This window comes from Aotus nancymaae, unplaced genomic scaffold, assembly GCF_030222135.1.
Source record: "Aotus nancymaae isolate 86718 unplaced genomic scaffold, 86718_ANA_hifiasm-v0.15.2.pri h1tg000007l, whole genome shotgun sequence".
Taxonomy (NCBI): Eukaryota; Metazoa; Chordata; class Mammalia; order Primates; family Aotidae; genus Aotus; species Aotus nancymaae.
In genome coordinates, this window is record NW_026988418.1 from 30,040,729 (window position 1) to 30,064,036 (window position 23,308).

A 23,308-nucleotide genomic window follows, 5' to 3' on the forward strand; every position below is an offset into this window, starting at 1 on the left:
GATGGAGGAAGATTTACCAAGCAAATGGAGAGCAAAAAAAAAGCAGGAGTTGCAATTCTCATCTCTGATAAAATAGACTTTAAAGCAACAAAGATCAAAAGAGACAAAGAAGGACATTACATAATGGTAAAAGGATCAATGCAACAAGAAGAGCTAATGATCCTAAATACATATGCACCTAATACAGGAGCACCCAGATACATAAGGCAAGTTCTTAATGACTTACAAAGAGACTTAGACTCCCACACAATAGTAGTGGGAGACTTCAACACACCATTGTCAATATTAGACAGATCAAAGAGACAGAAAATTAACAAGGATATCCAGGACTTGAACTCAGACCTGGACCAAGCAAACCTAATAGACATTTACAGAACTCTCCACCCCAAATCCACAGAATATACATTCTTCTCAGCACCACATCGCACCTACTCTAAAACTGACCACATAATGGGAAGTAAATCACTCCTCAGCAAATGCAAAAGAACGGAAACCATAACAAACAGTCTCTCAGACCACAGTGCAATCAAGTTAGCACTCAGAATTCAGAAACCAACCCAGAACCGCACAGCTTCATGGAGACTGAACAACTTTCTCTTGAGTGTTGACTGGATAAACAATGAAATGTAGACAGAAATAAAGATGTTCTTCGAAACCAATGAGAATGAAGACATCACATACCAGAACCTCTGGGACACATTTAAAGCAGTCTCTCGAGGAAAATATATAGCAATAAGTGCACACATGAGAAGCAAGGAGAGATCTAAAATTGACACCCTATCGTCAAAATTGAAAGAGCTAGAGGAGCAAGATCAAAAAAACTCAAAACCTAGCAGAAGGCAAGAAATAACTAAGATCAAAGCAGAATTGAAGGAGATAGAGACACAAAAAACCCTTCAAAAAATCAATAAATCCAGGAGCTGGTTTTTTGAAAAGATCAACAAAATAGACAGACCACTAGCCAGATTAATAAAAAAGAAAAGAAATAATAACCAAATAGATGCAATAAAAAATGATAAAAGGGATATCACCACAGATTCCACAGAAATTCAAACCATCATCAGAGATTATTACAAACAACTCTATGCACATAAACTAGAAAACCTGAAAGAAATGGATAAATTCCTGGACAGTTGCCTCCTCCCAAGTCTAAACCAGGAAGAAGTCAAAACCCTGAATAGACCAATAACAAGGTCTGAAGTCGAGGGAGCAATTGAGAGCCTACCACCCAGAAAAAGCCCAGGTCCAGATGGGTTCGCAGCTGAATTCTACCAGACATACAAAGAGGAGCTGGTACCATTCCTTCTGAAGCTATTCCAAATAATCCAAAAAGAGGGAATCCTTCCCAAATCATTTTATGAGACCAACATCATCCTGATACCAAAACCCAGCAGAGACTCAAAAAGAAAAGAAAACTACAGGCCAATATCCATGATGAACATAGATGCAAAAATCATCAATAAAATACTGGCGAATGTTACAGAGCGGAGAGAGTGAGGAGGCTGCGTCTGGCTCCCGCTCTCACAGCCATTGCAGTACATTGAGCTCCATAGAGACAGCGCCAGGGCAAGTGAGAGCCGGACGGGCACTGGGCGACTCTGTGCCTCGCTGAGGAAAAATAACTAAACATGGGCAAAGGAGATCCTAAGAAGCCGAGAGGCAAAATGTCATCATATGCATTTTTTGTGCAAACTTGTCGGGAGGAGCATAAGAAGAAGCACCCAGATGCTTCAGTCAACTTCTCAGAGTTTTCTAAGAAGTGCTCAGAGAGGTGGAAGACCATGTCTGCTAAAGAGAAAGGAAAATTTGAAGATATGGCAAAGGCGGATAAGGCCCGTTATGAGAGAGAAATGAAAACTTATATTCCTCCTAAAGGGGAGACAAAAAAGAAGTTCAAGGATCCCAATGCACCCAAGAGGCCTCCTTCGGCCTTTTTCCTGTTCTGCTCTGAGTATCGCCCAAAAATCAAAGGAGAACATCCTGGCCTGTCCATTGGTGATGTTGCAAAGAAACTGGGAGAGATGTGGAATAACACTGCTGCAGATGACAAGCAGCCTTATGAAAAGAAGGCTGCGAAGCTGAAGGAAAAATACGAAAAGGATATTGCTGCATATCGAGCTAAAGGAAAGCCTGATGCAGCCAAAAAGGGAGTTGTCAAGGCTGAAAAAAGCAAGAAAAAGAAGGAAGAGGAAGAAGATGAGGAAGATGAAGAGGATGAGGAGGAAGAGGAAGATGAAGAGGATGAAGATGAAGAAGAAGATGATGATGATGAATAAGTTGGTTCTAGCGCAGTTTTGTTTTCTTGTCTATAAAGCATTTAACCCCCCTGTACACAACTCACTCCTTTTAAAGAAAAAAATTGAAATGTAAGGCTGTGTAAGATTTGTTTTTAAACTGTACAGTGTCTTTTTTTGTATAGTTAACACACTACCGAATGTGTCTTTAGATAGCCCTGTCCTGGTGGTATTTTCAATAGCCACTAACCTTGCCTGGTACAGTATGGGGGTTGTAAATTGGCATGGAAATTTAAAGCAGGTTCTTGTTGGTGCACAGCACAAATTAGTTATATATGGGGATGGTAGTTTTTTCATCTTCAGTTGTCTCTGATGCAGCTTATATGAAATAATTGTTGTTCTGTTAACTGAATACCACTCTGTAATTGCAAAAAAAAAAGTTGCAGCTGTTTTGTTGACATTCTGAATGCTTCTAAGTAAATACAATTTTTTTATTAAAAAAAATAATAATAATAATAAAAAAATAAAATACTGGCAAGCCGATTGCAACAGCACATCAAAAAGCTTATCCACCATGATCAAGTAGGATTCATCCCGGGGATGCAAGGCTGGTTCAATATACGCAAGTCTATAAATGTAATTCACCACATAAACAGAACCAAAGACAAAAACCACATATTATCTCAATTGATGCAGAGAAGGCCTTCGACAAAATTCAACAGCCCTTTATGCTAAAAACCCTCAATAAACTAGGTACATTACTGGGTATATATCCAAAGGATTATAAATCGTTCTACTATAAGGACACATGCACACGAATGTTCATTGCAGCACAGTTTACAATAGCAAAGACCTGGAACCAACCCAAATGCCCATCGATGATAGACTGGACAGGAAAAATGTGGCACATATACACCATGGAATATTATGCAGCCATCAAAAACGATGAGTTCGCATCCTTTGTAGGGACATGGATGAACCTGGAAACCATCATTCTCAGCAAACTGACACAAGAACACAAAATCAAACATCGCATGTTCTCACTCATAGACGGGTGTTGAACAATGGGAACACATGGACACAGGGAGGGGAGCACTATACACTGGGGTCTGTTGGGGGGGAGTGGGGGGGACAGTGGGGGGTGGGGAGTTTGGGAGAGATAGCATGGGGAGAAATGCCACATATAGGTGAAGGGGAGGAAGGCAGCAAATCACACTGCCACGAATGCACCTATGCAACAATCTTGCATGTTTTTCACATGTACTCCAAAACCTAAAATGCAATTTAAAAAAATAAAAAATAAATAAATAAATAAATAAATAAATAAAAATAAATTAGGCCAGGCACAGTGGCTCATGCCTGTGATCCCAGCATTTTGGGAGGCTAAGATGGGAGGATCACTTGAGGTCAGGAGTTCAAGACCAGCCTGGCTAACACAGTGAAACCCCGTCCCTACTAAAAAAAAAATACAAAAAATTAGCTGGGCATGGTGGTGCACACCCATAATCACAGCTACTCAGGAGACTTGAGGTGGGAGAATAACTTGGACCCAGGAAGCAGAGTTTGCAGTAAACCAAGATCACTCCATTGTATGCCAGCCTGTACTACAGAGTGAGACTCTGTCTCAAAAAATAAAATAAAATGGAAACGAAATAAAATAAAATAAAAAATTGGCCAGGAATGGTGGTGTGTGCCTGTAATCCTAGCTGTTTAAGAGGCTGATGTGAAGTGATAGCGCAAGCCTCGGAGTTCAAAATTACAGTGAGCTACAATCATACCACTGCACTCCAGCCTTTGTGACAGAGTGAGACCCTGTCTCCAAAAAAAAAAGAATTAGAGGTGAGATTACTATATATTCCACAGTTATTAAGGAAATATGTCATGTCAATAAATTCCACAATGTCGATAAAACAGACAAATTGCTTAATAGACACAAATTAACCAAAGCTCACTCAAGAAACAATAAAAACCATAATAACCCTATATATATTAAAATTTCAATTAGTAGTTAAAAATTTTAAATCTGTCACAGAGAAAACTCCAGGCCCAGATGGTTAATTCTATTAAGTATATAATGAAGAAATCATACAAATTTTATGAAAATTTATTCTAAAAAGAAATCTATGTGGACATGATTACCCAGATAGCAAAGTCAAAGACATGACAAGAATATAGATCAATCTCTCCCATAACCAAAAAGATTCAAAAATTCTAAACAAATTTCAGCATATCCAATTTATTAGTATATTAAAAGGGTAATAAAACACAATCAAATAAAGTTTATTCCGGCTGGGCGTGGTGGCTCACGCCTGTAATCCCAGTACTGTGGGAGGCTGAGGCAGGCGGATCACAAGGTCAAGAGATCAAGACATCCTGACCAACGTGGTGAAACCCCATCTCTACTAAAAATACAAAAATTAGCTGGGCGTGGTGGCATGCACCTGTAGTCCCAGCTACTCGGGTGGCTGAGGTAGGAGAATTGCTTGAACCCAGGAGGTGGAGGTTGCAGTGAGCCGAGACCGTGCCACTGCACTCCAGTCTGGCGCCTGGTGACAGAGCAAGACTCTGTCTCAAAAAAAAAAGTTTATTCCATGGATAAACATTCAAAAATAATCTAATTCATCATATTAACAAACTTAAAAAGAAAAACTATATGATCATCTTTACAGATACAGAAAAGTGTTTAATAAAATCCAACATCCATTCCAATTAAGAACCATCCAACAAACTAGAAATGTAATGGAACTTCCTCAACCTAATTAATTGCATCTACAAAAAGCTTTCATCTGACACCATACCTAACAGTAAAAGATTAAAGGCTTTTCCTCTAAAATCAGGAACAATCTAAGAATGTATACTTTCATCATCTCTACCATCACTGTACTGGAGGTTGTAACCAGTGCAATCATACAAGAAAGAGAAATAAAAGGGAACCAGGTTAGAAAGAAAGAAGTAAAACTGTTTTTATTTACAGAGCACATGATCATCTTGAATTCCTTATGCCAAGGACACTTCAGGGCACTAGACTAGGTTGTCTTAACCTAGCATTATTGACATTTGGAGTCAGATAATTCTGTGTTGGGAACTGATGTGCACTAGGAGGGTGATGGCTGCCTGTACATTGAAAGATATTTAGCAACATCTCTGGTCTCTTCCCAGAGATACCAGTAGCACTTCCCCACCCTCACCTCAATTCCTGACAACTGCAATGCCACAATTATCTCCAATCATTACTAAAAGTTCCTTAATGGGAAAATTCTCCCCTCCCTGCCCACATTGAGAACTACTGTTCTGGAGTCAAAGTTAAGGTGAATTACATGAATTTGAGAATGAAGGAAGTTAGAAGATGGCTATAGTAATAAAGGTAAAAAATAAAAAAGGCCCGAACTACCTTAGCAATAGCAGGTTTGGACTGGAAGGGATGGGACGATAAAATTTAAGTATCATTTGGATGATAGGGTAGAATAGAGGAGCTCAAGTTTTGGTTTGCATAATGAGGTAGATGATGGTGTCACCAAAGAGAAGATCATATTACATGTAACAGAAAACATGGAATCCATGTTCTTAAAAGCCTATCATGGTGGCTGAATTTTCTGATTCCAAAGTATCTCCAGATTGATAGAGAATACAAGGATGGTTACCAGAGGCTGGGAAAAGTAGTTAGGGGTAGGAGGGTGGTGAGGGGGTGGTGAGGATAGTTAATGGGTACAAAGAAATAGAATGCATGAACAAGATCTAGCATTTGATAGCACAACAGGGTGACTATAGTCAATAATAATTTAACTGTACACTTTAAAATAACTAAAAGAGTATTATTGGATTGTTTGTAACACAAAAGATAAATGCTCGAAGGGACAGATACCCCGTATTCCATGACGTGATTATTACTCACTGCATGTCTGTATCAAAACATCACATGTATCCCATAATATACTTACACTGTACCCACAAAAATTAAAAATGAAAAAGTATCTTCAGATTAAAAAATTAGAAAAAGGAGGACTTCATTAACTGCACTCTGATTTGATTCTTAGTAAACATAAAATTTAAGTGGCCTTCCTAATCCCCAAATCCTGAGAGTCACCACGTGAATTGAAATGCAGAAGACTATATAGTGGATTAGGTTTCTGTAAGTATGACAGAGCAGCAGAGTGGCCAAGCAGGGCAAGGGGAGGCACTCAAGTTAAGCACAAAGTTGTAAAGAAAATCTTTCCATAGTTCCTCAGAAATATACACCTTTCATCTATCTGTGTGCAAAACCAGATAAAGATTATAGTATAGCCAACTGGAATGTACTGTTCTACCTTAGGTTAGCAGCTACAACTGTGTTTATTTTTTCACTTACAAAGCACATTATTTTTAAAAAAGCTTTATTGGAGTATAAGTCACATATCATATAATTCACACATGTAGAGTATATAATCCAATGGTTTCTAGTTAGTTCACAGACTTGTGAGACCATCATCACAATCAATTTTAGAACATTTTCATCATCCTCCAAAAAACTCTATAATTATTAGTACTCATTCCCCATTTTCCCTCCTCACCTATTCTCTTCCCTGCATCCCCTAGCCTAGGCGATAGTTTATCTACCTTCTGTCTCTAATAGATTATGCACAGTATTCATTAACAGGCTAATATTTGGTCTTGTTTTATAGCCTAATACACTTCAATTTTTGGAAATTGCTATGTCCAGTGGCAAATGATAGAGTGAAATAATTTACCTTGGGATGAAAAGCAAAACACATTCCAGGAGCCTGTCGAGATATCAAAGCTTCATCTTTTTTTTCCTTTTCCCCTCCTTTTTTGTTACTGGCAACAGTAGTTCTCTTTAATCGCATCAAATCTGTATTGAAAGAAAAACATATATAACTTGTTATTTACTACATGAAAGAGTACCACAAATATCTTGTGTGTTTCTCCTGCAAATAATATTAGTTCTGCCAACTTTTGCATGTAATTAGGCTAAAATTAGCACACAACAGAACTAGCTACTTAGAAAAACAATGACCAAGCCCAATTTTTTTCTTATCGGCCAAACCATAATTTGTCACCTTTCACACATGGTTAACTAGAAATTTTTAATTCAGCGTGTAACAAGAGAAAGATAACTTGATTTCCTTTTACCATAACAGTCTAGTCCTTTTCGTATAACCCATTTGGAGATTCTTCCATCTGCTGATACAGAAACTAGGCTTTCTCTTTTGTCATCTCCTGTTGTTCCTCGATCTTGTTCTATCCACTGTAGTTGCCATACAGGTCCCAAATGTTTTTGAGGTGATTCACTAAAACAGGGAAACAATACTAAATATATAATCATTATAATAATTCCTTAAATGCAAATCAAAACCACCCTGAGATATCATCTCACACCAGTTAGAATGGCGATCATTAAAAAATCTGGAGACAGGCCGGGCGCGGTGGCTCAAGCCTGTAATCCCAGCACTTTGGGAGGCCGAGGCGGGTGGATCACGAGGTCAAGAGATCGAGACCATCCTGGTTAACACGGTGAAACCTCATCTCTACTAAAAATACAAAAAATTAGCTGGGCATGGTGGCACGTGCCTGTAATCCCAGCTACTCAGGAGGCTGAGGCAGGAGAATTGCCTGAACCCAGGAGGCGGAGGTTGCGGTGAGCCGAGATCGCACCATTGCACTCCAACCTGGGTAACAAGAGCGAAACTCCGTCTCAAAAAAAAAAAAAAAAAAAAAAAATCTGGAGACAGATGCTGGAGAGGATGTGGAGAAACAGGAACACTCTTACATAGTTGGTGGGAGTGTAAATTAGTTCAACCATTGTGGAAGACAGTGTGGCAATTTCTCAAGGATCTAGAAATAGAAATTCCATTTGACCCAGCAATCCCATTACTGGGTATTACCTAAAGAACAATAAATTGTTCTACTACAAAGACACATGCATATGTATGTTCATTTCAGCCCTGTGTACAATAGCAAAGACCTGGAACCAACCCAAATGCCCATCAATGATAGACTGGACAAAGAAAATGTGGTACATATACACCATGGAATACTACACAGCCATAAGAAACAATGAGATTGTGTCCTTTGTAGGGACTTGGATGAATCTGGAAACCATCATTCTCAGCAAACTCACACAAGAACAGAAAGCCAAACACTGTATGTTCTCACTCATAGGCGGGTGTTGAACAACGAGAACACGTGGACTCAGGGAAAGGAGCATCACACACAGGGGACAGTTGGGGGTGGGTAGGGGAGAGACAGCAGGGGATGGGGAGGGAGGGGAGGGTGAGGAGGGATAACATGGGGAGAAATGCCAGATATAGTATGCACCTAAAGTAAAATAAATAAATTAAAAAATAATAATAATAATTCCTTAAAGGCTTGAGTATAAGTGATAAGGTAAGCTTCCTAGAAGATCATGACCTACTTATACAATCCTTTCACTGTTCAAAATTAACTTTTATTTTAAATATTCTGAAAAATAAAGAAGACTACCACTCTTCTACTTAAAGTCACTGTTATTTTTTCTGTTTCTTACAAAAGAAAAACTGTACTGGTTTTTAACTATATTAGCTATCAAAACAGGAATACAAAAGCAAAACTGTTCTTTCCTTTCAGAATCTTCTTTTCTTACTCTATTCATTAACTCTTTCTTAGTTTAGTTGTGTCAATTTTTTTTTATTTTAGACACATTAAATATAAGTATTTTTATCTTTTTAACGTTTTTATGAATTAAGTTGTTAATCATCTAAATCTTATCCAGGTAAACAATTCTTCTTTCTGTATTTCACTCTTCTTCCTACTTTCAAGATTACCCATTGGTTTGACTCTCTCTATGAATTAGAGTTAAAAATTTTCTGAAAAATTAAACTCACTTTTCAGATTACAGACTCTTTTCATATCGGATTAACGTACTGCCCTTTTCATAGTACTGACTTCCTTGGTTTTTAAAGAAACCCTCCACTGCAATCGATTCTGAACATTCTTAAAATCATACATATCTTTATTTTTTGGTGAAAATTATGAACCCTCTGTTCAGAAACAAGCACAAAGGGCCATGCTTACAAAACTGCAAATAATTTGAAAGTTAAGTTCAGGAACCTCGGCTTTAACGGTTATTTCTAGTTCTAGCTAAGTTTACTCAAACACCGTTACAAACATGCCCCATTGGTGTCCAGTCTATTACAAAAACTTAGCGTCTTTAATATCTTTCACCTCTAACTTTTTGGCTTTCCTCATATAACTCATTTATTCATTCATTACTCATCAAACACTTACTGGACTCCTGTTACATGTCCAATATTATATGACATGCTGATGACAGAAAGGTATGTAAGATTCAATTCTTGCTCTCAAATAACTTATACCCTCTTTAGTAAGATAGATAGATAGATAGATAGATAGATAGATAGATAGATAGATAGATAGATAACAGATAGATGATAGACAAATAGATAGGATAGATTTACATATAAATACACATAAACAAATAATTTTTATATATAATGTGATAAGTGCTATGATAAAGGTATGTATTGTTGCACAAACGAAAGGAATGGGAAGATTTCCTGCAAGAAGTGAAACCAAAGCAATAGTTTAAGAATAAGCATAAACTGTCAAGCCAGAGGAAGTTTGTTAGTGAGATGGGAAGAGAAGTAGTCAAAGGAGCTATTAGGACAGAGCATTCCAGCTGGAGAGATAATATGAGAGATTATCAAATATTTCAAACACAATGGTATCACTCTCAATAACAACATAAATATTTACTCGAAACTAAGTAACTTTAGAGTAAATCTTCCTGAAAAAGCATGTATTCTACATTTATTTTATCTTTGGGTTCTTACCTACTATCCAGAACTGGAATATTACTGTTGCTCCGTACGTTATAAATTGCAATTGTGCCATTGTGGTAGCCAACTGCCAAAAGGTTAGGTGATCCAATTGAAAAATCCACAGCAGTAACTCCATATGGACTCTGATAAATACGTTCTGGCCACTAAATTAAAAAAATTGCATTTTCAACTTGTTTTTGTAGACCACAGTAAGGCAGAATATAATGGTGACTGAGATTTAGTCTGGTAGCAGTGTGTATGTAAGAATAGTTAGCCCACATTCAGTTGCTTCTGTCTTCCTAATTTCTGGTATAGAAAAGAATAAAACCTCACTTGGTCATTTCCTTCGATACAACGATGAATCCTCAGCACTCAATGGCTTTAAGAAATAAATAGAATGTTGGGCATGATGGCTCACTCCTGTAATCCTAGCTACTAGGGAGGCTGAGGTGAGAGGATCATTTGAGACCAGCAGTTTGAGATTAGCCTGGGCAACATAACAAGACCCCCATCTCAGAAAGAAAGAAAAGAAAGAAAAAGGAAGGAAGGAAGGAGGGAGGGAGGGAGGGAAGAAAGGAAGGAAGGAAAGTACAGCACAGGCTTCTACAATAATTATATTTTGGTAATCTTTCAGCAGGATTAGTATTACCATCACTTGTCTACCTTCTTATGGAAACAAAAAACTAATCATCTAGCATATATTCCTGTCTTCTGGTATTTGTTTTGGATGACTGGGTTATCTAATCTAAAGAATGAACAGTAAAAGTTCCAAAACTCCCAAGGTACTCTTTTCTACAACCCCCTGAAGAGTTTGTTTTGTTTTAACGTGTAATTTAAATCCTTTCCTGTTTTTAACCACCTACATAAAAAAGAAGACAAACTACTGGTGATGAATCCAATGTCAATCCCTCCACGTTTAAAATTGCTTCTTCCGTTCTTTTATGTTATATAAACCCAGATTTATATGAGATACAGTTAAGTTTATTCAAACACTGTTACAGATGTTACAGACTAGAGCTATTTATAAAAATTTTAGTCATTTTTATATGCTCTTTTCGCCCTTCTCTAAGTTTTCCACTTTGCATTTCAGTTGTGAATTAAAACTAAATGTAAAACTTTAAAGTAACAGATTGACTAGGGCTGTTTAGCAAAAACACCGCTATAATTCTTACTCATTCTCTTTGAAAAATGTATGACAGTAAGAAGGTCATATTAATTTATTTTATAACTATTGAGAATAACAGGTGATAAGGAGGTATTCATATATTAAGAAACAACCAAGTATTTTTAAAAACATAATTTTCAAAAGATTTTCATTTACAGATTCATTTTTCTTTATAATTAGCTGTGAAAATCAATAATGGTTAAACTCTGCATCATCACATATAACGGCATATAGTACATGTTCAATAAATATTTACTGAATGAATTAATAAATGAATTATCTTTACCCTATGTCAACAAGAATAAATTTTAATTGCTATGAAGTTAAACCAAAAAAAAGTCTCGATTGATAAAATTTTCTAGACTTTAATTATTACATGTATTTATATACTTTATGAGAATTTTGTCAACAGCCAAATAAAAATGCTTCTTATTCTTGTCTGGGTTACCATGGGATTCTTTATTGACCAACAGCAAGCCAATCCTCTTTTTTGCTCTTTAAATCCAAAGTGCCCATACCCAACAGCCAAGAGATCCTGAAAATCAAAAAAATACATTTAAAAATAAGAGAAGAGAGCATAAAAATATTGGTAAATGTATAAAGATATATATTAATAAGGCTGTGTTAAAAATAGTAGTAAGACATTTCAACTAAGAGGAAAAAATGCCAGTGTATCATCTGTTTATATTGTATACCTCCATATTTCTAAGCAAAAAAATTAATCAGTATAATGCTTCTCATTTGCAGACTAAAAGATAAGCACCTAAAAATAACCAATTGCTAACAAGTTCTTTTACATATTGAGGTAGTGTTCTGAGATTGTGTTAACAGATTAATATATTTTGAGTTATTGAGGATGACCTAATTATTTCAAATGTAAAATAAAGGACACTTAAGTTGAAAGTAGGTGCCATAGACTGAACTGTGTCTTCTTAAAATTCATATGTTGAAGGCCTAACCTCCAATATGATTGTATGTGGAGATAAAGGTTTTAGGAGGAATTTGAGGTTAAATGAGGTAATAAGGATGGAGTCCTATGTGACAGGACTGGTGACTTTATAAAAAGAGAATCCCAGCACTTTCGGAGGCTGAGGCGGGTGGATCACGAGGTCAAGAGATGGAGACCATCTTGGTCAACATGGTGAAACCCCATCTCTACTAAAAATACAAAAATTAGCCGGGCATGGTGGCACACGCCTGTAGTCCCAGCTACTCAGGAGGCTGAGGCAGGAGAATTGCTTGAGCCCGGGAGGCAGAGGTTGCGGTGAGCAGAGATCGCACCACTGCACTCCAGCCTGGGTAACAAGAGCGAAACTCTGTCTCAAAAAAAAAGAAAAGAAAAGAAATATACACCAGAGGTCTCTCTCTGCCATGTGAGGACACACTGAAAAGGCAGCCACTGCAAGCCAGGAAGAGAGCTCTCACCAGAAACTGAATCAGTAGCCCTTGGATCTTAGACTTCCCAGCCTCCAGATTTATGAGAAAATAAATTGCTCTTGTTTAAGCCACACAGTCTGTAATATTATACAGGAGGTCATTTCAAGAACTGCATATGTAAATACAAATAGGCAAAAGTTTAATAACTGAACAAATCCCCTCTGCTTTGTAACCAGAATACATTTAATTTTACAATATTATATTTTCTTATCAACACCTTACTTTCAGGCCAACATAATCTCTCCCCAATACCCTCTGTCTTAAAAACAGTCTTCACTACTACCCTTTTCACCCTGAGAAAGACAAATCCCTATTTATCTCTTCTAGACTCTGCAGAGGCATTACTTTCTCTAAGAAACATTCAAGAGCTTCTCAAATGTGTTCCCACAGCACTGTTTATTTTTCTAATCATAGCACATTGAAAATTATTATATAGACAGGGTCTATGTATAACTTCATTACTACTGTATCTCTAGTGCCTTAACAGTGTGCCAGGCACAGAGTTAATGTTCAATAAATATTGATACAATGAATTAATAAATATTATAAATTCCATCTGTAATATGTTTATATTTAGCTTCATTCAAAATGATTTAATCTCCATAGCAATGCATTAATTTTTAAAATGCTTATATATTCAGTTTCTAAAAATTTTTCACATATCTTTATTACTGATTTATTAAATCCTATTTACAGGCCAGGCTGGTAGCTCACACTCATAATCCCAGAACTTTGGGAGGCCAAGGTGGGAGGATCATTAGAAACTAGCAGTTCAAGACCAGCCTCAGCAACAAAACAAGACCCTCATTTCTCCAAAAAATTAATTAAATAATTAATTAAAATTAATTCCACTAATCAGCAAGACAGTCCCAAATATACTTTTATAAAGACAAATTCATAATAAAAGTACTTTATTTTGTTACAAAATAATACACATAATGTGTTATTTAGGTTTCAGTGGAAATGATTATAGACTTTCTGTTTTTTAATAACTATGACAACCGTCATGTTTGCACATAGCACCTGATAAGATGTGAAAATAAAATAGTAAGGCTAATTCTTAACCATACAAACTACAATATAATTTAAATAAATTGGTTTTGACTGCTTCAACGATATGCTAAATATGTATTCCGAAGATCCTGCCATTACCTGAAAAATTTCTGGAATTGTTAACTGGGAAATACCTTCAGAATCAGTTTATAAACCCAGAAGAAAATTAGTCTCATTACTCTATAATTATTTCTTTTTTACAAGCAAACGTATAATTCTCCAACTTGACAATTCCTCTTATTTGCCTCAAGATGACTTTTGTCAGTGCAGTAGCTAAGAGCAAGAACTGTGGAGCCAGATGTCTACATTTGAATTCTGGCTGTTTCACCTACTAGTTGTGTAACTTTGGGCAAATTATTTATGCTTTTTGTGTCTCTGTTTCCTCTCAACGTAATGAGAAAAATAATAGTATCTATTTCATAGGGTTGATGTGTTAGTACAGTTAAAACACAATAGTGCCTGCTACATACTAAGTGCTGTTTAAGCACCTGCTAACATCAGTGGTAACAGTATTTTAAGGAATCTTGAAATTCTTTTGCACACTTGTAGGGTCACTAGATTAAGTATACACTTCCAAGTATAACTATTTTGAGGCTAATACAAATTTGGGCACATGAGTTTTGGTATACATTAAAATAAATCAACCAATCTTCTAGTTTAGTTCTCCATATCTAACATGAATTCAGAGAATGCCATGTCTCAAGTAGATCCCCTAAAATAAAAATGGTAACATTTTGCATATTAAATGTTTACTATATTAAAAGAGAAACACATTATTGTAACTATTTGCATTTCCCCCTTTTTAAACTGGAACTTGTTTTTGGAGTTATGGTCAATTTAAATTCCTTACCCCATATATAAGGAAAACAATTCTTCATTATTTGAACTTGATAATTTCCCTTCAATGCTAGAAACAGAATTGTTCAAATGTTTGATAACTTACTGGATTTGTTCTATTCCAGGCAAGGCTGCTCACATTGAGGCCTTTGGTTAATTCACAGGAAAAAGACCAAAGTCGTTCCAAGTTGGCTGGTATTGTTGATTCTTCTGCCTCTATTTCTATTGCTTCTTCCTCTTCCTTCTTAGGTTGTTCCTCTACCTCTTCATGTTTTGCATTTTCTAAAAAGTCTTCAGGCTCTTCAGGTTCAGGTTCTAAAGTTTAATCAAATAAAAAGATTACTGTCCTCCACATCTATAGGGACCTGCCAAAGGCTCCAAACAGCATATTTACCTACCACTGACACTTCAAGCACCATTGGATCTGCTGGATCATATGATGCAAGTGCCAGGGCACCATGAAGGGCAGCCTGGACCTATGGCAGAGTTTTCTGCCATTCTGGGTTTCTACGCAAAGCCAGCAACTTTTCTGTTTACGTAGTAAATAGGCCAGTGTAGCACATCCAAATGACAAATATGTTGTCTCTAACAGTAAAGAGACTCACTAAGCATTGTGCTTCCTTTTTGGTTGTAAAAGGTGCCAGGTATAACAACTAAGCCTTCACGTTAGAAGATATAGGTGAACATATCCCATACCACACACAGGACACCTAGAAACTTCACTCAGGTAGAAGTCCCCTGAATTTCTGTCAGATTTACTTCCTACTCTCTGACAGGCAAATGTCTTACTAAAGTCTACTTCCTGTTTACTAAGTTCAATCAGCCTATCATCAATTTAATGTGCTAGTGTGTCATCTTGCTGAAGGGAAAGAGGCTTGCAGACTAAATTATGACACAGGGCTGAAGAATTGATATACCCCTGGAGTAGGACAGTGAATGTATATTGCTGGCCCCACCAGCTAAAAGCAAATGGCTTCCGGTTGTTTTCTACCAACAGAAATTGCAGAGGGAAAAAAAGCATTTGCCTTGTCAATAGCTATGCACCAGGTACAAGGGAGATGTCTTAATTCCCTTAACAAACCTCATATGGAACAACAGTTGCAATCAGAGTCACCACCTGGTTAAGCTTATAATAATAATAATAATTCACTGTCATTCTCCAAGATCCACCTGTTTTTAAATTTATTTATTTATTTTTAATTTTTAGAGATGGGGGGGTCTTACTGTATTGCCCAGGCTGGTCTTGAACTCCTGACCTCAAGCAATCCTCCTGCCTCAGCTTCCCAAACTGCTGGGATTACAGACATGAGTCACTGCATTTTGTCAAGATCCATCTGTTTTCCACACATGTCGCATATGTGAGTTGAACGAGAAATGTGGTGGGTATCAACATCCCTGCATATTTCAAGTCCTTGACAGCGGCACTAATCTCTGAAGTCCCTCCAGGAATGTGCTATTGCTTCTGGTTTACTATCATTATCACTCAAAGTCCATAGTTTACATTAGGGTTCACTCTTGGTATTATATATTCTATAGGTTTTGGCAAACATATAATGACATGTATCTGCCATTATAGTACCATACAGAATAGTTTCACTGCCCTAAAAATCTTCTTCCTTTATCCCTCTCTGGTTCCTTGTCCCTGGAAACCACCGATCATTTGACTGTCTCCATATTTTGCCTTTTCCCAAATAGCTGGAACCACACAGTATGTGGCCTTTCAAATTTGCATCATTTGCAGAGTAATACGCATTCAAATTTCCTTCAGGTCTGTTTCTGGCTTGATAACTTAGTGACAAATAATACTTCATTGTCTGAATGTTTCATAGCTTATTTATTCATTCACCTACTGAAAACCCTTCACCTAGATGAAGGGCATCTTGGTTGCTTTATAAGTTTGGGCAATGATGAGTAAAACTGCTATAAATACCCATGTGCAGGTTTAGTGTGGACACAATTTTCAGTTCATTTAGTTAATTGTCAGGAGTGAGTGATTACTAAATTGTATGGTAAGAGTATGTTTAGGTTTGTGTGTGTGTGTGGTTTTTTTTTTGAGGCAAGAGTCTCTCTCTGTTGCCCGAGTTGGAATGCAGTGGCACCATTTCGACTCACTGCAACCTCCACCTCCTCAGTTCAAGTAATTCTTGTGCCTCAGCCTCCTGAATATCTGGAACTACAGGCACTCACCACCATGCCCAACTAATTTTTAGTAGACGGAGTTTCACTATGTTGGCCAGGCTGGTCTTGAACTCAAGTTGTCTGCTCTCTTCAGCCTCCCAAAGTGCTGGGAACCATCATAGTGAATCAACATGCCCAGACAAGAGTATGTTTAGTTTTATAAGAAACTGCCAAATTATCTTCCAAAGTGGATATACCATTGTGCATTCTCATCAGCATGAATGAGACTTCTTGTTGCTCCACATCTCCACCAGCTTTGAGTGCTGTCAGTGTTTTGGATTTTCCCATTCTAATAGGTTGTAGTGATACTTCATTGTTGTTTTAATTTGCAATTCCCTAATGAAATATGATGTTGAAAGGTCAGGTGTGGCGGCTTATACCTGTAATCCCAGCACTTTGGAAGGCCAAGGTGGGAGGATAACTTGAGTTCAGAAATTGAAGAGCAACCTGGGCAACAAAGCAAGACCTCATGTCTACAATTTTTTTTAATTAGCTGGGTGTGGTGGTGCACACCTGTGGTCTTAGCTACCCGGGAGGCTGAGGCAGGAGCACTGCTTGAGCCAGGGAAGCTGAGGCTACAGTGAGCCATGATTATGCCACTGCACTCCAGTCTGTGTGACAGAGCAAGACCCTGTCTCAGAAAAACAAAAAGAGGAGGAGGGGGAGGAGGAAGAAGACGAAGAGGGAGAAGAAGAAGCAGAAGAAGAAGGAGAAGGAGGAGGAGGAGGAGGAGAAGAAAGAAGAGGAAGAAGAAGAAGAAGAAGAAATAATAACATGATGTTGAGTATCTCTTTGCATGCTACTTTGCCATGTATATATTTTCTTCAGGTCTTTTACCCATTTGTCAATCATGTTGCTTGTTTTCTTATTGTTGGGTTTTAAAAGTTCTTTGCATATTTTGGATCACAGTAATTTATCAGAAATGTCTTTTGAAAATATCGTCTTCAGTTTGTGACTGGTATTCTTATTCTCTTGACAGTGTCTTTTGCAGAGCAGAAGTTTTTAATTTTAATGAGGCCTAGCTTATCAATTATGTCTCTCAATGGATCATGCCTTTGGTGTTGTATTTTAAAAGTCATTGTAAGACCCAAGGTCATCTAGTGTTTCTCCTCTGTTATCTTCTAGGAGTTTTATAGTTTTGCATTTTACATTTAGGTTTATGATCTATTTGAGTTAATCTTTGTGAGAGGTATAAAGCCTATGTCTAGGTTCATATTTAGTACCATTTGTTGAAAGACTATCTTTTTTCTGTTGTATTGCCTTTCTTCTTTTGTCAAAGATCAGTTGACTATATTTCAGCAGATCTCTTACTAGGCTATTCTGTTCTATTCTATATTTTTGTCTGTTCTCTTGCCAATACCATGCTGTCTTGACCACAGTAGCTTTATACTAAGTCTTGAAATATTAAATACCTATATTAGACAAGAAAAAAATGTGAAATCAATGATCCAACTTTCCATTTTAAGCAACTAGAAAAGGAGTCCGGCACAGTGGCTCATGTCTATAATCCCAGATTCAGAAAAACTCTTATTTAAAATGGTGCTGAAACAACTGGAGATTCATAAAGAAAAAAAAAATACCTTAAACCTTACCTTTGTCCATTCATAAAAAATTAATTCAAAACAGATATGATAGATATGTTAATTATGTTAATGTACTTCACTATAATGACCTTTGTACTATATATATTTATCATATAACATCATGTTGTATATCTTAAAAATATACAATAAATTTATTAAAAATAAAAATAGTCTGGGCACAGTGGCTCACACCTGTAATCCCAGCACTTTGGAAGGCCAAGGCAGGTGGATCATTTGAGGCTCAGGAGTTCAAGACCAGCCTGGCCAACATGGTGAAACCCCATCTCTACTAAAAATATAAAAATTAGCTGGGCAGTAGTAGCATGCGCCTGTAATCCCAGCTATTCAAGAGGCTGAGGCTGGAGAATCCCTTGAGCCTGGGAGGTGGAGGTTGTAGTGAGTGGAGATCAGGCCACTGCATTCCAGTCTGGGTTGAGAGAGTGAGACCTTGTCTCAAAAAATAAATAAATAAATAAAAATAAACAAAACCCAGTATAGATAGTAGACCTAAACATAAAAACTAAAACTATACAGCTTCTATAAGAAAACCTAGAACTCCAAATTTTCAAACTTGGGCGGCAAAGATTTGTTAAAGAGCTCATGGAAAGAATTAATTATAAAAGAAAAAACTGATAGATTAGACTTCATAAAAAAAACCTTCTGTTCATTAAAATATTTTTGAGAAAAAAAATGGGCAAGTCATAGACTTAGAGTAAATATTTGCAAAATATGTAACTGACAAAGGGTTTGGATCCAGAATATACAAAAATAAGCTCTTACAACTTGATTTTTTAAAAGACAACTCAGGCCGGGTGCAGTGGCTCATGCCCTATAATCCCAGCACCACTCTGGGAGGCTGAGGAGGGTGACACCTGAGGTCAGGAGTTCCAGACCAGCCTGACTAACAAGGTGAAACCCAGTCTCTACTAAAATTACAAAAGTTAGCCAGGCATGGTGGCGGGCACCTGTAATCCCAGCTACTTGGAAGGCTGAGGCAGGAATCACTGGAACCTGGGAGGTGGAGGTTGCAGTAAGCCAAGATCACCCCATTGCACTCCAGCTTGGGTGACAGAAACTCGAAGAAGAAGAAAGAAAGAAGAAAGAAGAAGAAAGAAGAAGAAGAGGAAGAAAGAAGAGGAAGAAGAAGGAGAAACGAGGAAGAAGAAGGAGGAGGAGGAGGAGGAGAAAGAAGGAGAAGGAGAGGAAGAGGAAGAGGAATTAAAAAATAAAAAGACAATTCAATGTTAAAATTGGAGACTTGACCAAATGGTAAACAGAAGATATTCAAATGATCAAAATAAACTATATAAACAAGAACTCAGTTTTTAGAACACTAAAAGGATTGCCAACATCAGGTGTTACCAAGAATGTGGAGCAAGTAGGACTCTTACACATTGTTGTGAGAGTATAAAATGGTATAACCACTTTGGAAAAGTATTTCACTGTTTCTTAAAAAGTTAAACATCTACCCAATAACCCAATAATCCCATTTGTAGGTATTTTCACGAGAGAAATTAAAACATACATCTACCAAAAGGCTCACACGAAAATGTTCATATCAGCTTTGCTCTTTTTTTTTTTTTTTTTTTTTTTTTGAGACGGAGTTTCGCTCGTTACCCATGCTGGAGTGCAATGGCGCGATCTCGGCTCACTGCAACCTCCGCCTCCTGGGTTCAGGCAATTCTCCTGCCTCAGCCTCCTGAGTAGTTGGGATTACAGGCACGCGCCACCATGCCCAGCTAGTTTTTTGTATTAGTAGAGACAGGGTTTCACCATGTTGACCAGGATGGTCTCGATCTCTTGACCTCGTGATCCACCCGCCTCGGCCTCCCAAAGTGCTGGGATTACAGGCTTGAGCCACCGCGCCCGGCCTCAGCTTTACTCTTAATATCCCCAGATTGAAAATACTCAAGTGTCCCTCAACATGTGAATGCATAAACAGATCATTATGGTATATTCATATACTAGAGCCTTACTTGGAAAAAAAGAACTACTTAGATACACATCAACCTAGAAAATCTCAAAAACATTAATGTTGAATGCAAGAAGCTAGACTCAAAAGAATACTTACTTTATGAACCTACTTATATGACATACCAGAATAGGGAAAGTTAATCTATACTGACAGAAATCAGAGCAATGCCTGTGTATGTGTGTGCTGGGGGTTGGAGGGCTTAAGATTTACTTGGTAAACAGCACAAGGTAACTCTTAGGGTTAACAAATATATTTTCTGTCTTGATTAAGGTATTGGTAACTAGAGTTTATACATTTTCAAAATGTATTTCTAAATATAATTTAAAATATATATTTCATTGTATATACATTGTACCTCATTAAAACATTTGCTATGGTATTTTTCTTAGATATGTTGAAAGAAGTGATGGGCCAACAGTAACATTTACATTGTTATATTTACATTTTGTTTTGTAAATGTCAATATATACAGTACTATGTGAATTGCAACCTTACAACTCTTTAAATACAGGATGAAAAATTTGTATATATATAATAAAAATGTTGAAATATCAACCTAATATGAGAGGAGAAACACAGTTTTTCAACATTCTTCTAGATGTATGCAGGCAAAAAGATTTACAACCATTTATCATACACACTATTCTATAATCTTTTTCTTTTTAAATGTAACCATATTAATTTTGACTTGAAGAATCATGATGAATTCCATAAAACAAGTTTCCCTAATCCATATTTGAAAGCTGGGAATACAATAGGCAAACATGGGGTGGGGATAAGGGTAGACTGTCAAGCACATTCCAACTAAAAGTACTCAGGCAGAAAAATGTAGGTTTAATTTGAGGATTACCATATAAGTCTAAATATAGCTAACTTTTAGAGTCTCCAAAGCAATATGATAATACAAACTAATCTGTGGTCATATTGCAGATATCTTTTGAAAGATACGCTTTGAGCTTTGTAATTTATTCTAGGCAATAGGACAGCATTGAAGGTTTTTTGAGTGGTTAAGTGCCATGCTGTGTTTAGGATAAATCAGCAAAGTGGGGTGATATAGTAGAAAGAGAACTGGAACTTGAGATCAAAAGACTTCGGTTGAATGCCTAGCTTTTGCACTTACTACAAACCTTACAAAATTTCTATAGCCTTCATTTTCTTCATTCACGTATTTTTAAACAAATGATTAAAGTTTCATTAAGACAACCTCTAAAATCCTTTAAAATATTCTATGATCATATGAGATGGAATTTGTAGCAATGAGATCAGCAAGAATGCTCCTGAAATAGAATTAGGGAGTGGTAACAAAAGTGAGAACCTAATACGTAACAATGAAAATGGAAAGGAAGAGGTTGAATATGAGAGATGCTATAAAAATGAATAACTAATTGAATGCAAGAATAAGGGAGAACAAAGAGGTATAGATGCTTAGGAAGTTTTGAATCTGAGACAGCCTGCTTCTGTGGGCATCCTAGTCTGGACTCTAGTGCTACTCGCACATTTAGTCTTGAAAGCTTTAGAAACAAGTACTCTGAAAATGACAACTCAACCTGGAGATTATATTTAGAAATATATACTAAAATTCTTACATTTTTAAAATTATTTGAGTTTGTCTAAACATGATTTTTTTTCTTTTTGTTTTTAATAGACAAGGTCTTGTTCTATCACCCAGGCTGGAGTGCAGTGGCATGATCACAGCTTGCTACAACCTTGAACTCCTGGGCCCAAGCAATCGTCTTCTTCAGCCTCCCAAAGTACTAGGATTATAAGCATAAGTGGCCACACCCAGACTAAACATGTTTTTTTTTAAAAAAAAATACCTTTTAAAACAGGAAGCTGACGATAAGCTGCAAGTTTTGGCTGAAATATATTTTCCATTAGAACTCGTTCCATAAAAAATAAGTCCTGATGAAATCTGTCAGATTTTAATATTACATCTGAGAGGTCTTCCTCATCTTCATGGATTTTTGCCAGAATTACATTTTCTATGTCCATTAGAGAACTAGCTTCACTACCTATAAAATACAAACATGATACAATGATAAAATATTCAAATAGATGAGTCATACATTCTAGAGATTTTTAAAATGACATTTCAACATTTGTATTTCTTTTCCTCGAGTTTTCAACAACTTTAATAGTTATTTCTTGAATATGTTATGTACCAAGCACACGAAAGATGCACATATCTCATTTTGGAATTCTTAACCATTGAAAACTATACTATTTTTCAGAAGATAGGCAATGATAACCTCCTGAGGTAATTTTTATCTTTATTCTTTTAAGTTCAAGTTGAAATAAGATGATCAGTCTTCAGAAAAACGTCTGATTTGATGACTGCTGTCAATCATCAAATGAAGCTGCTATAACAAATCACAGTAGCTTAAAACAATGCAAAATTTACCTCACCGTTCAGTAGATTAGCGGCCTAACAGATGTCACTGAGCTAAAACCAAGAAGTTGACAGGGCTTTGTTCCTTTCTAAAGGTTTTAAAGGAGCATTTGTTTCCTTGGTATTTTCAGTTTCTGGAAGCCACCACAACATTTCCTTCATCTTCAAAGACAGAACATTGATTGCACTCCCACTGATCTTCTTCTGTCATCACATCTCTCTCCCACACCACAGCTGGGAAAGGTCTTTTACTTTTTAGTATCCCATGTGATTAGACTGGGCCCAATAATATTATCCAGGATAATCTCTCCATCTGAAGATCCCTATTGTAATCACACCTGGAATATTCCTTTTGGCATGTTAGGTAATAAATTTGCAGGTTCCAGGGATTGGGATGTGCACAAGTTTGGGGACTAATGTTCTGCCTACCATACTACTTAGTAAATTCTTACTTTAAAAATAGAATGAAGAGGCCGGGCGCGGTGGCTCACGCCTGTAACCTCAGCACTTTGGGAGGCCGAGGCGGGTGGATCACGAGGTCAAGAGATCGAGACCATCCTGGTTAACATGGTGAAACCCCGTCTCTACTAAAAATACAAAAATTAGCTGGGCATGGTGGCGCACGCTTGTAGTCCCAGCTACT

At 37.0% G+C, this 23,308-nt stretch overlaps 2 protein-coding genes across 2 annotated transcripts in view; one reads left to right on the forward strand and one right to left on the reverse strand.

Moving 5' to 3' along the window:
• Nucleotides 1–23,308, reverse strand: part of DNAI4 (dynein axonemal intermediate chain 4) — a 101,585-nt gene that overhangs the window by 15,737 nt on the left and 62,540 nt on the right. Inside the window, 6 exon segments of the mRNA XM_064372477.1 lie at nt 6,959–7,080; nt 7,362–7,519; nt 10,061–10,212; nt 11,662–11,748; nt 14,647–14,855; nt 22,094–22,288. Coding sequence (XP_064228547.1) covers nt 6,959–7,080; nt 7,362–7,519; nt 10,061–10,212; nt 11,662–11,748; nt 14,647–14,855; nt 22,094–22,288 — 923 coding nt within the window.
• Nucleotides 1,481–2,380, forward strand: LOC135272775 (high mobility group protein B1). Its single transcript, XM_064371427.1, has one exon. It carries the CDS (start codon nt 1,629–1,631, stop codon nt 2,274–2,276), a length of 648 nt encoding a protein of 215 aa, XP_064227497.1. The 5' UTR covers nt 1,481–1,628; the 3' UTR covers nt 2,277–2,380.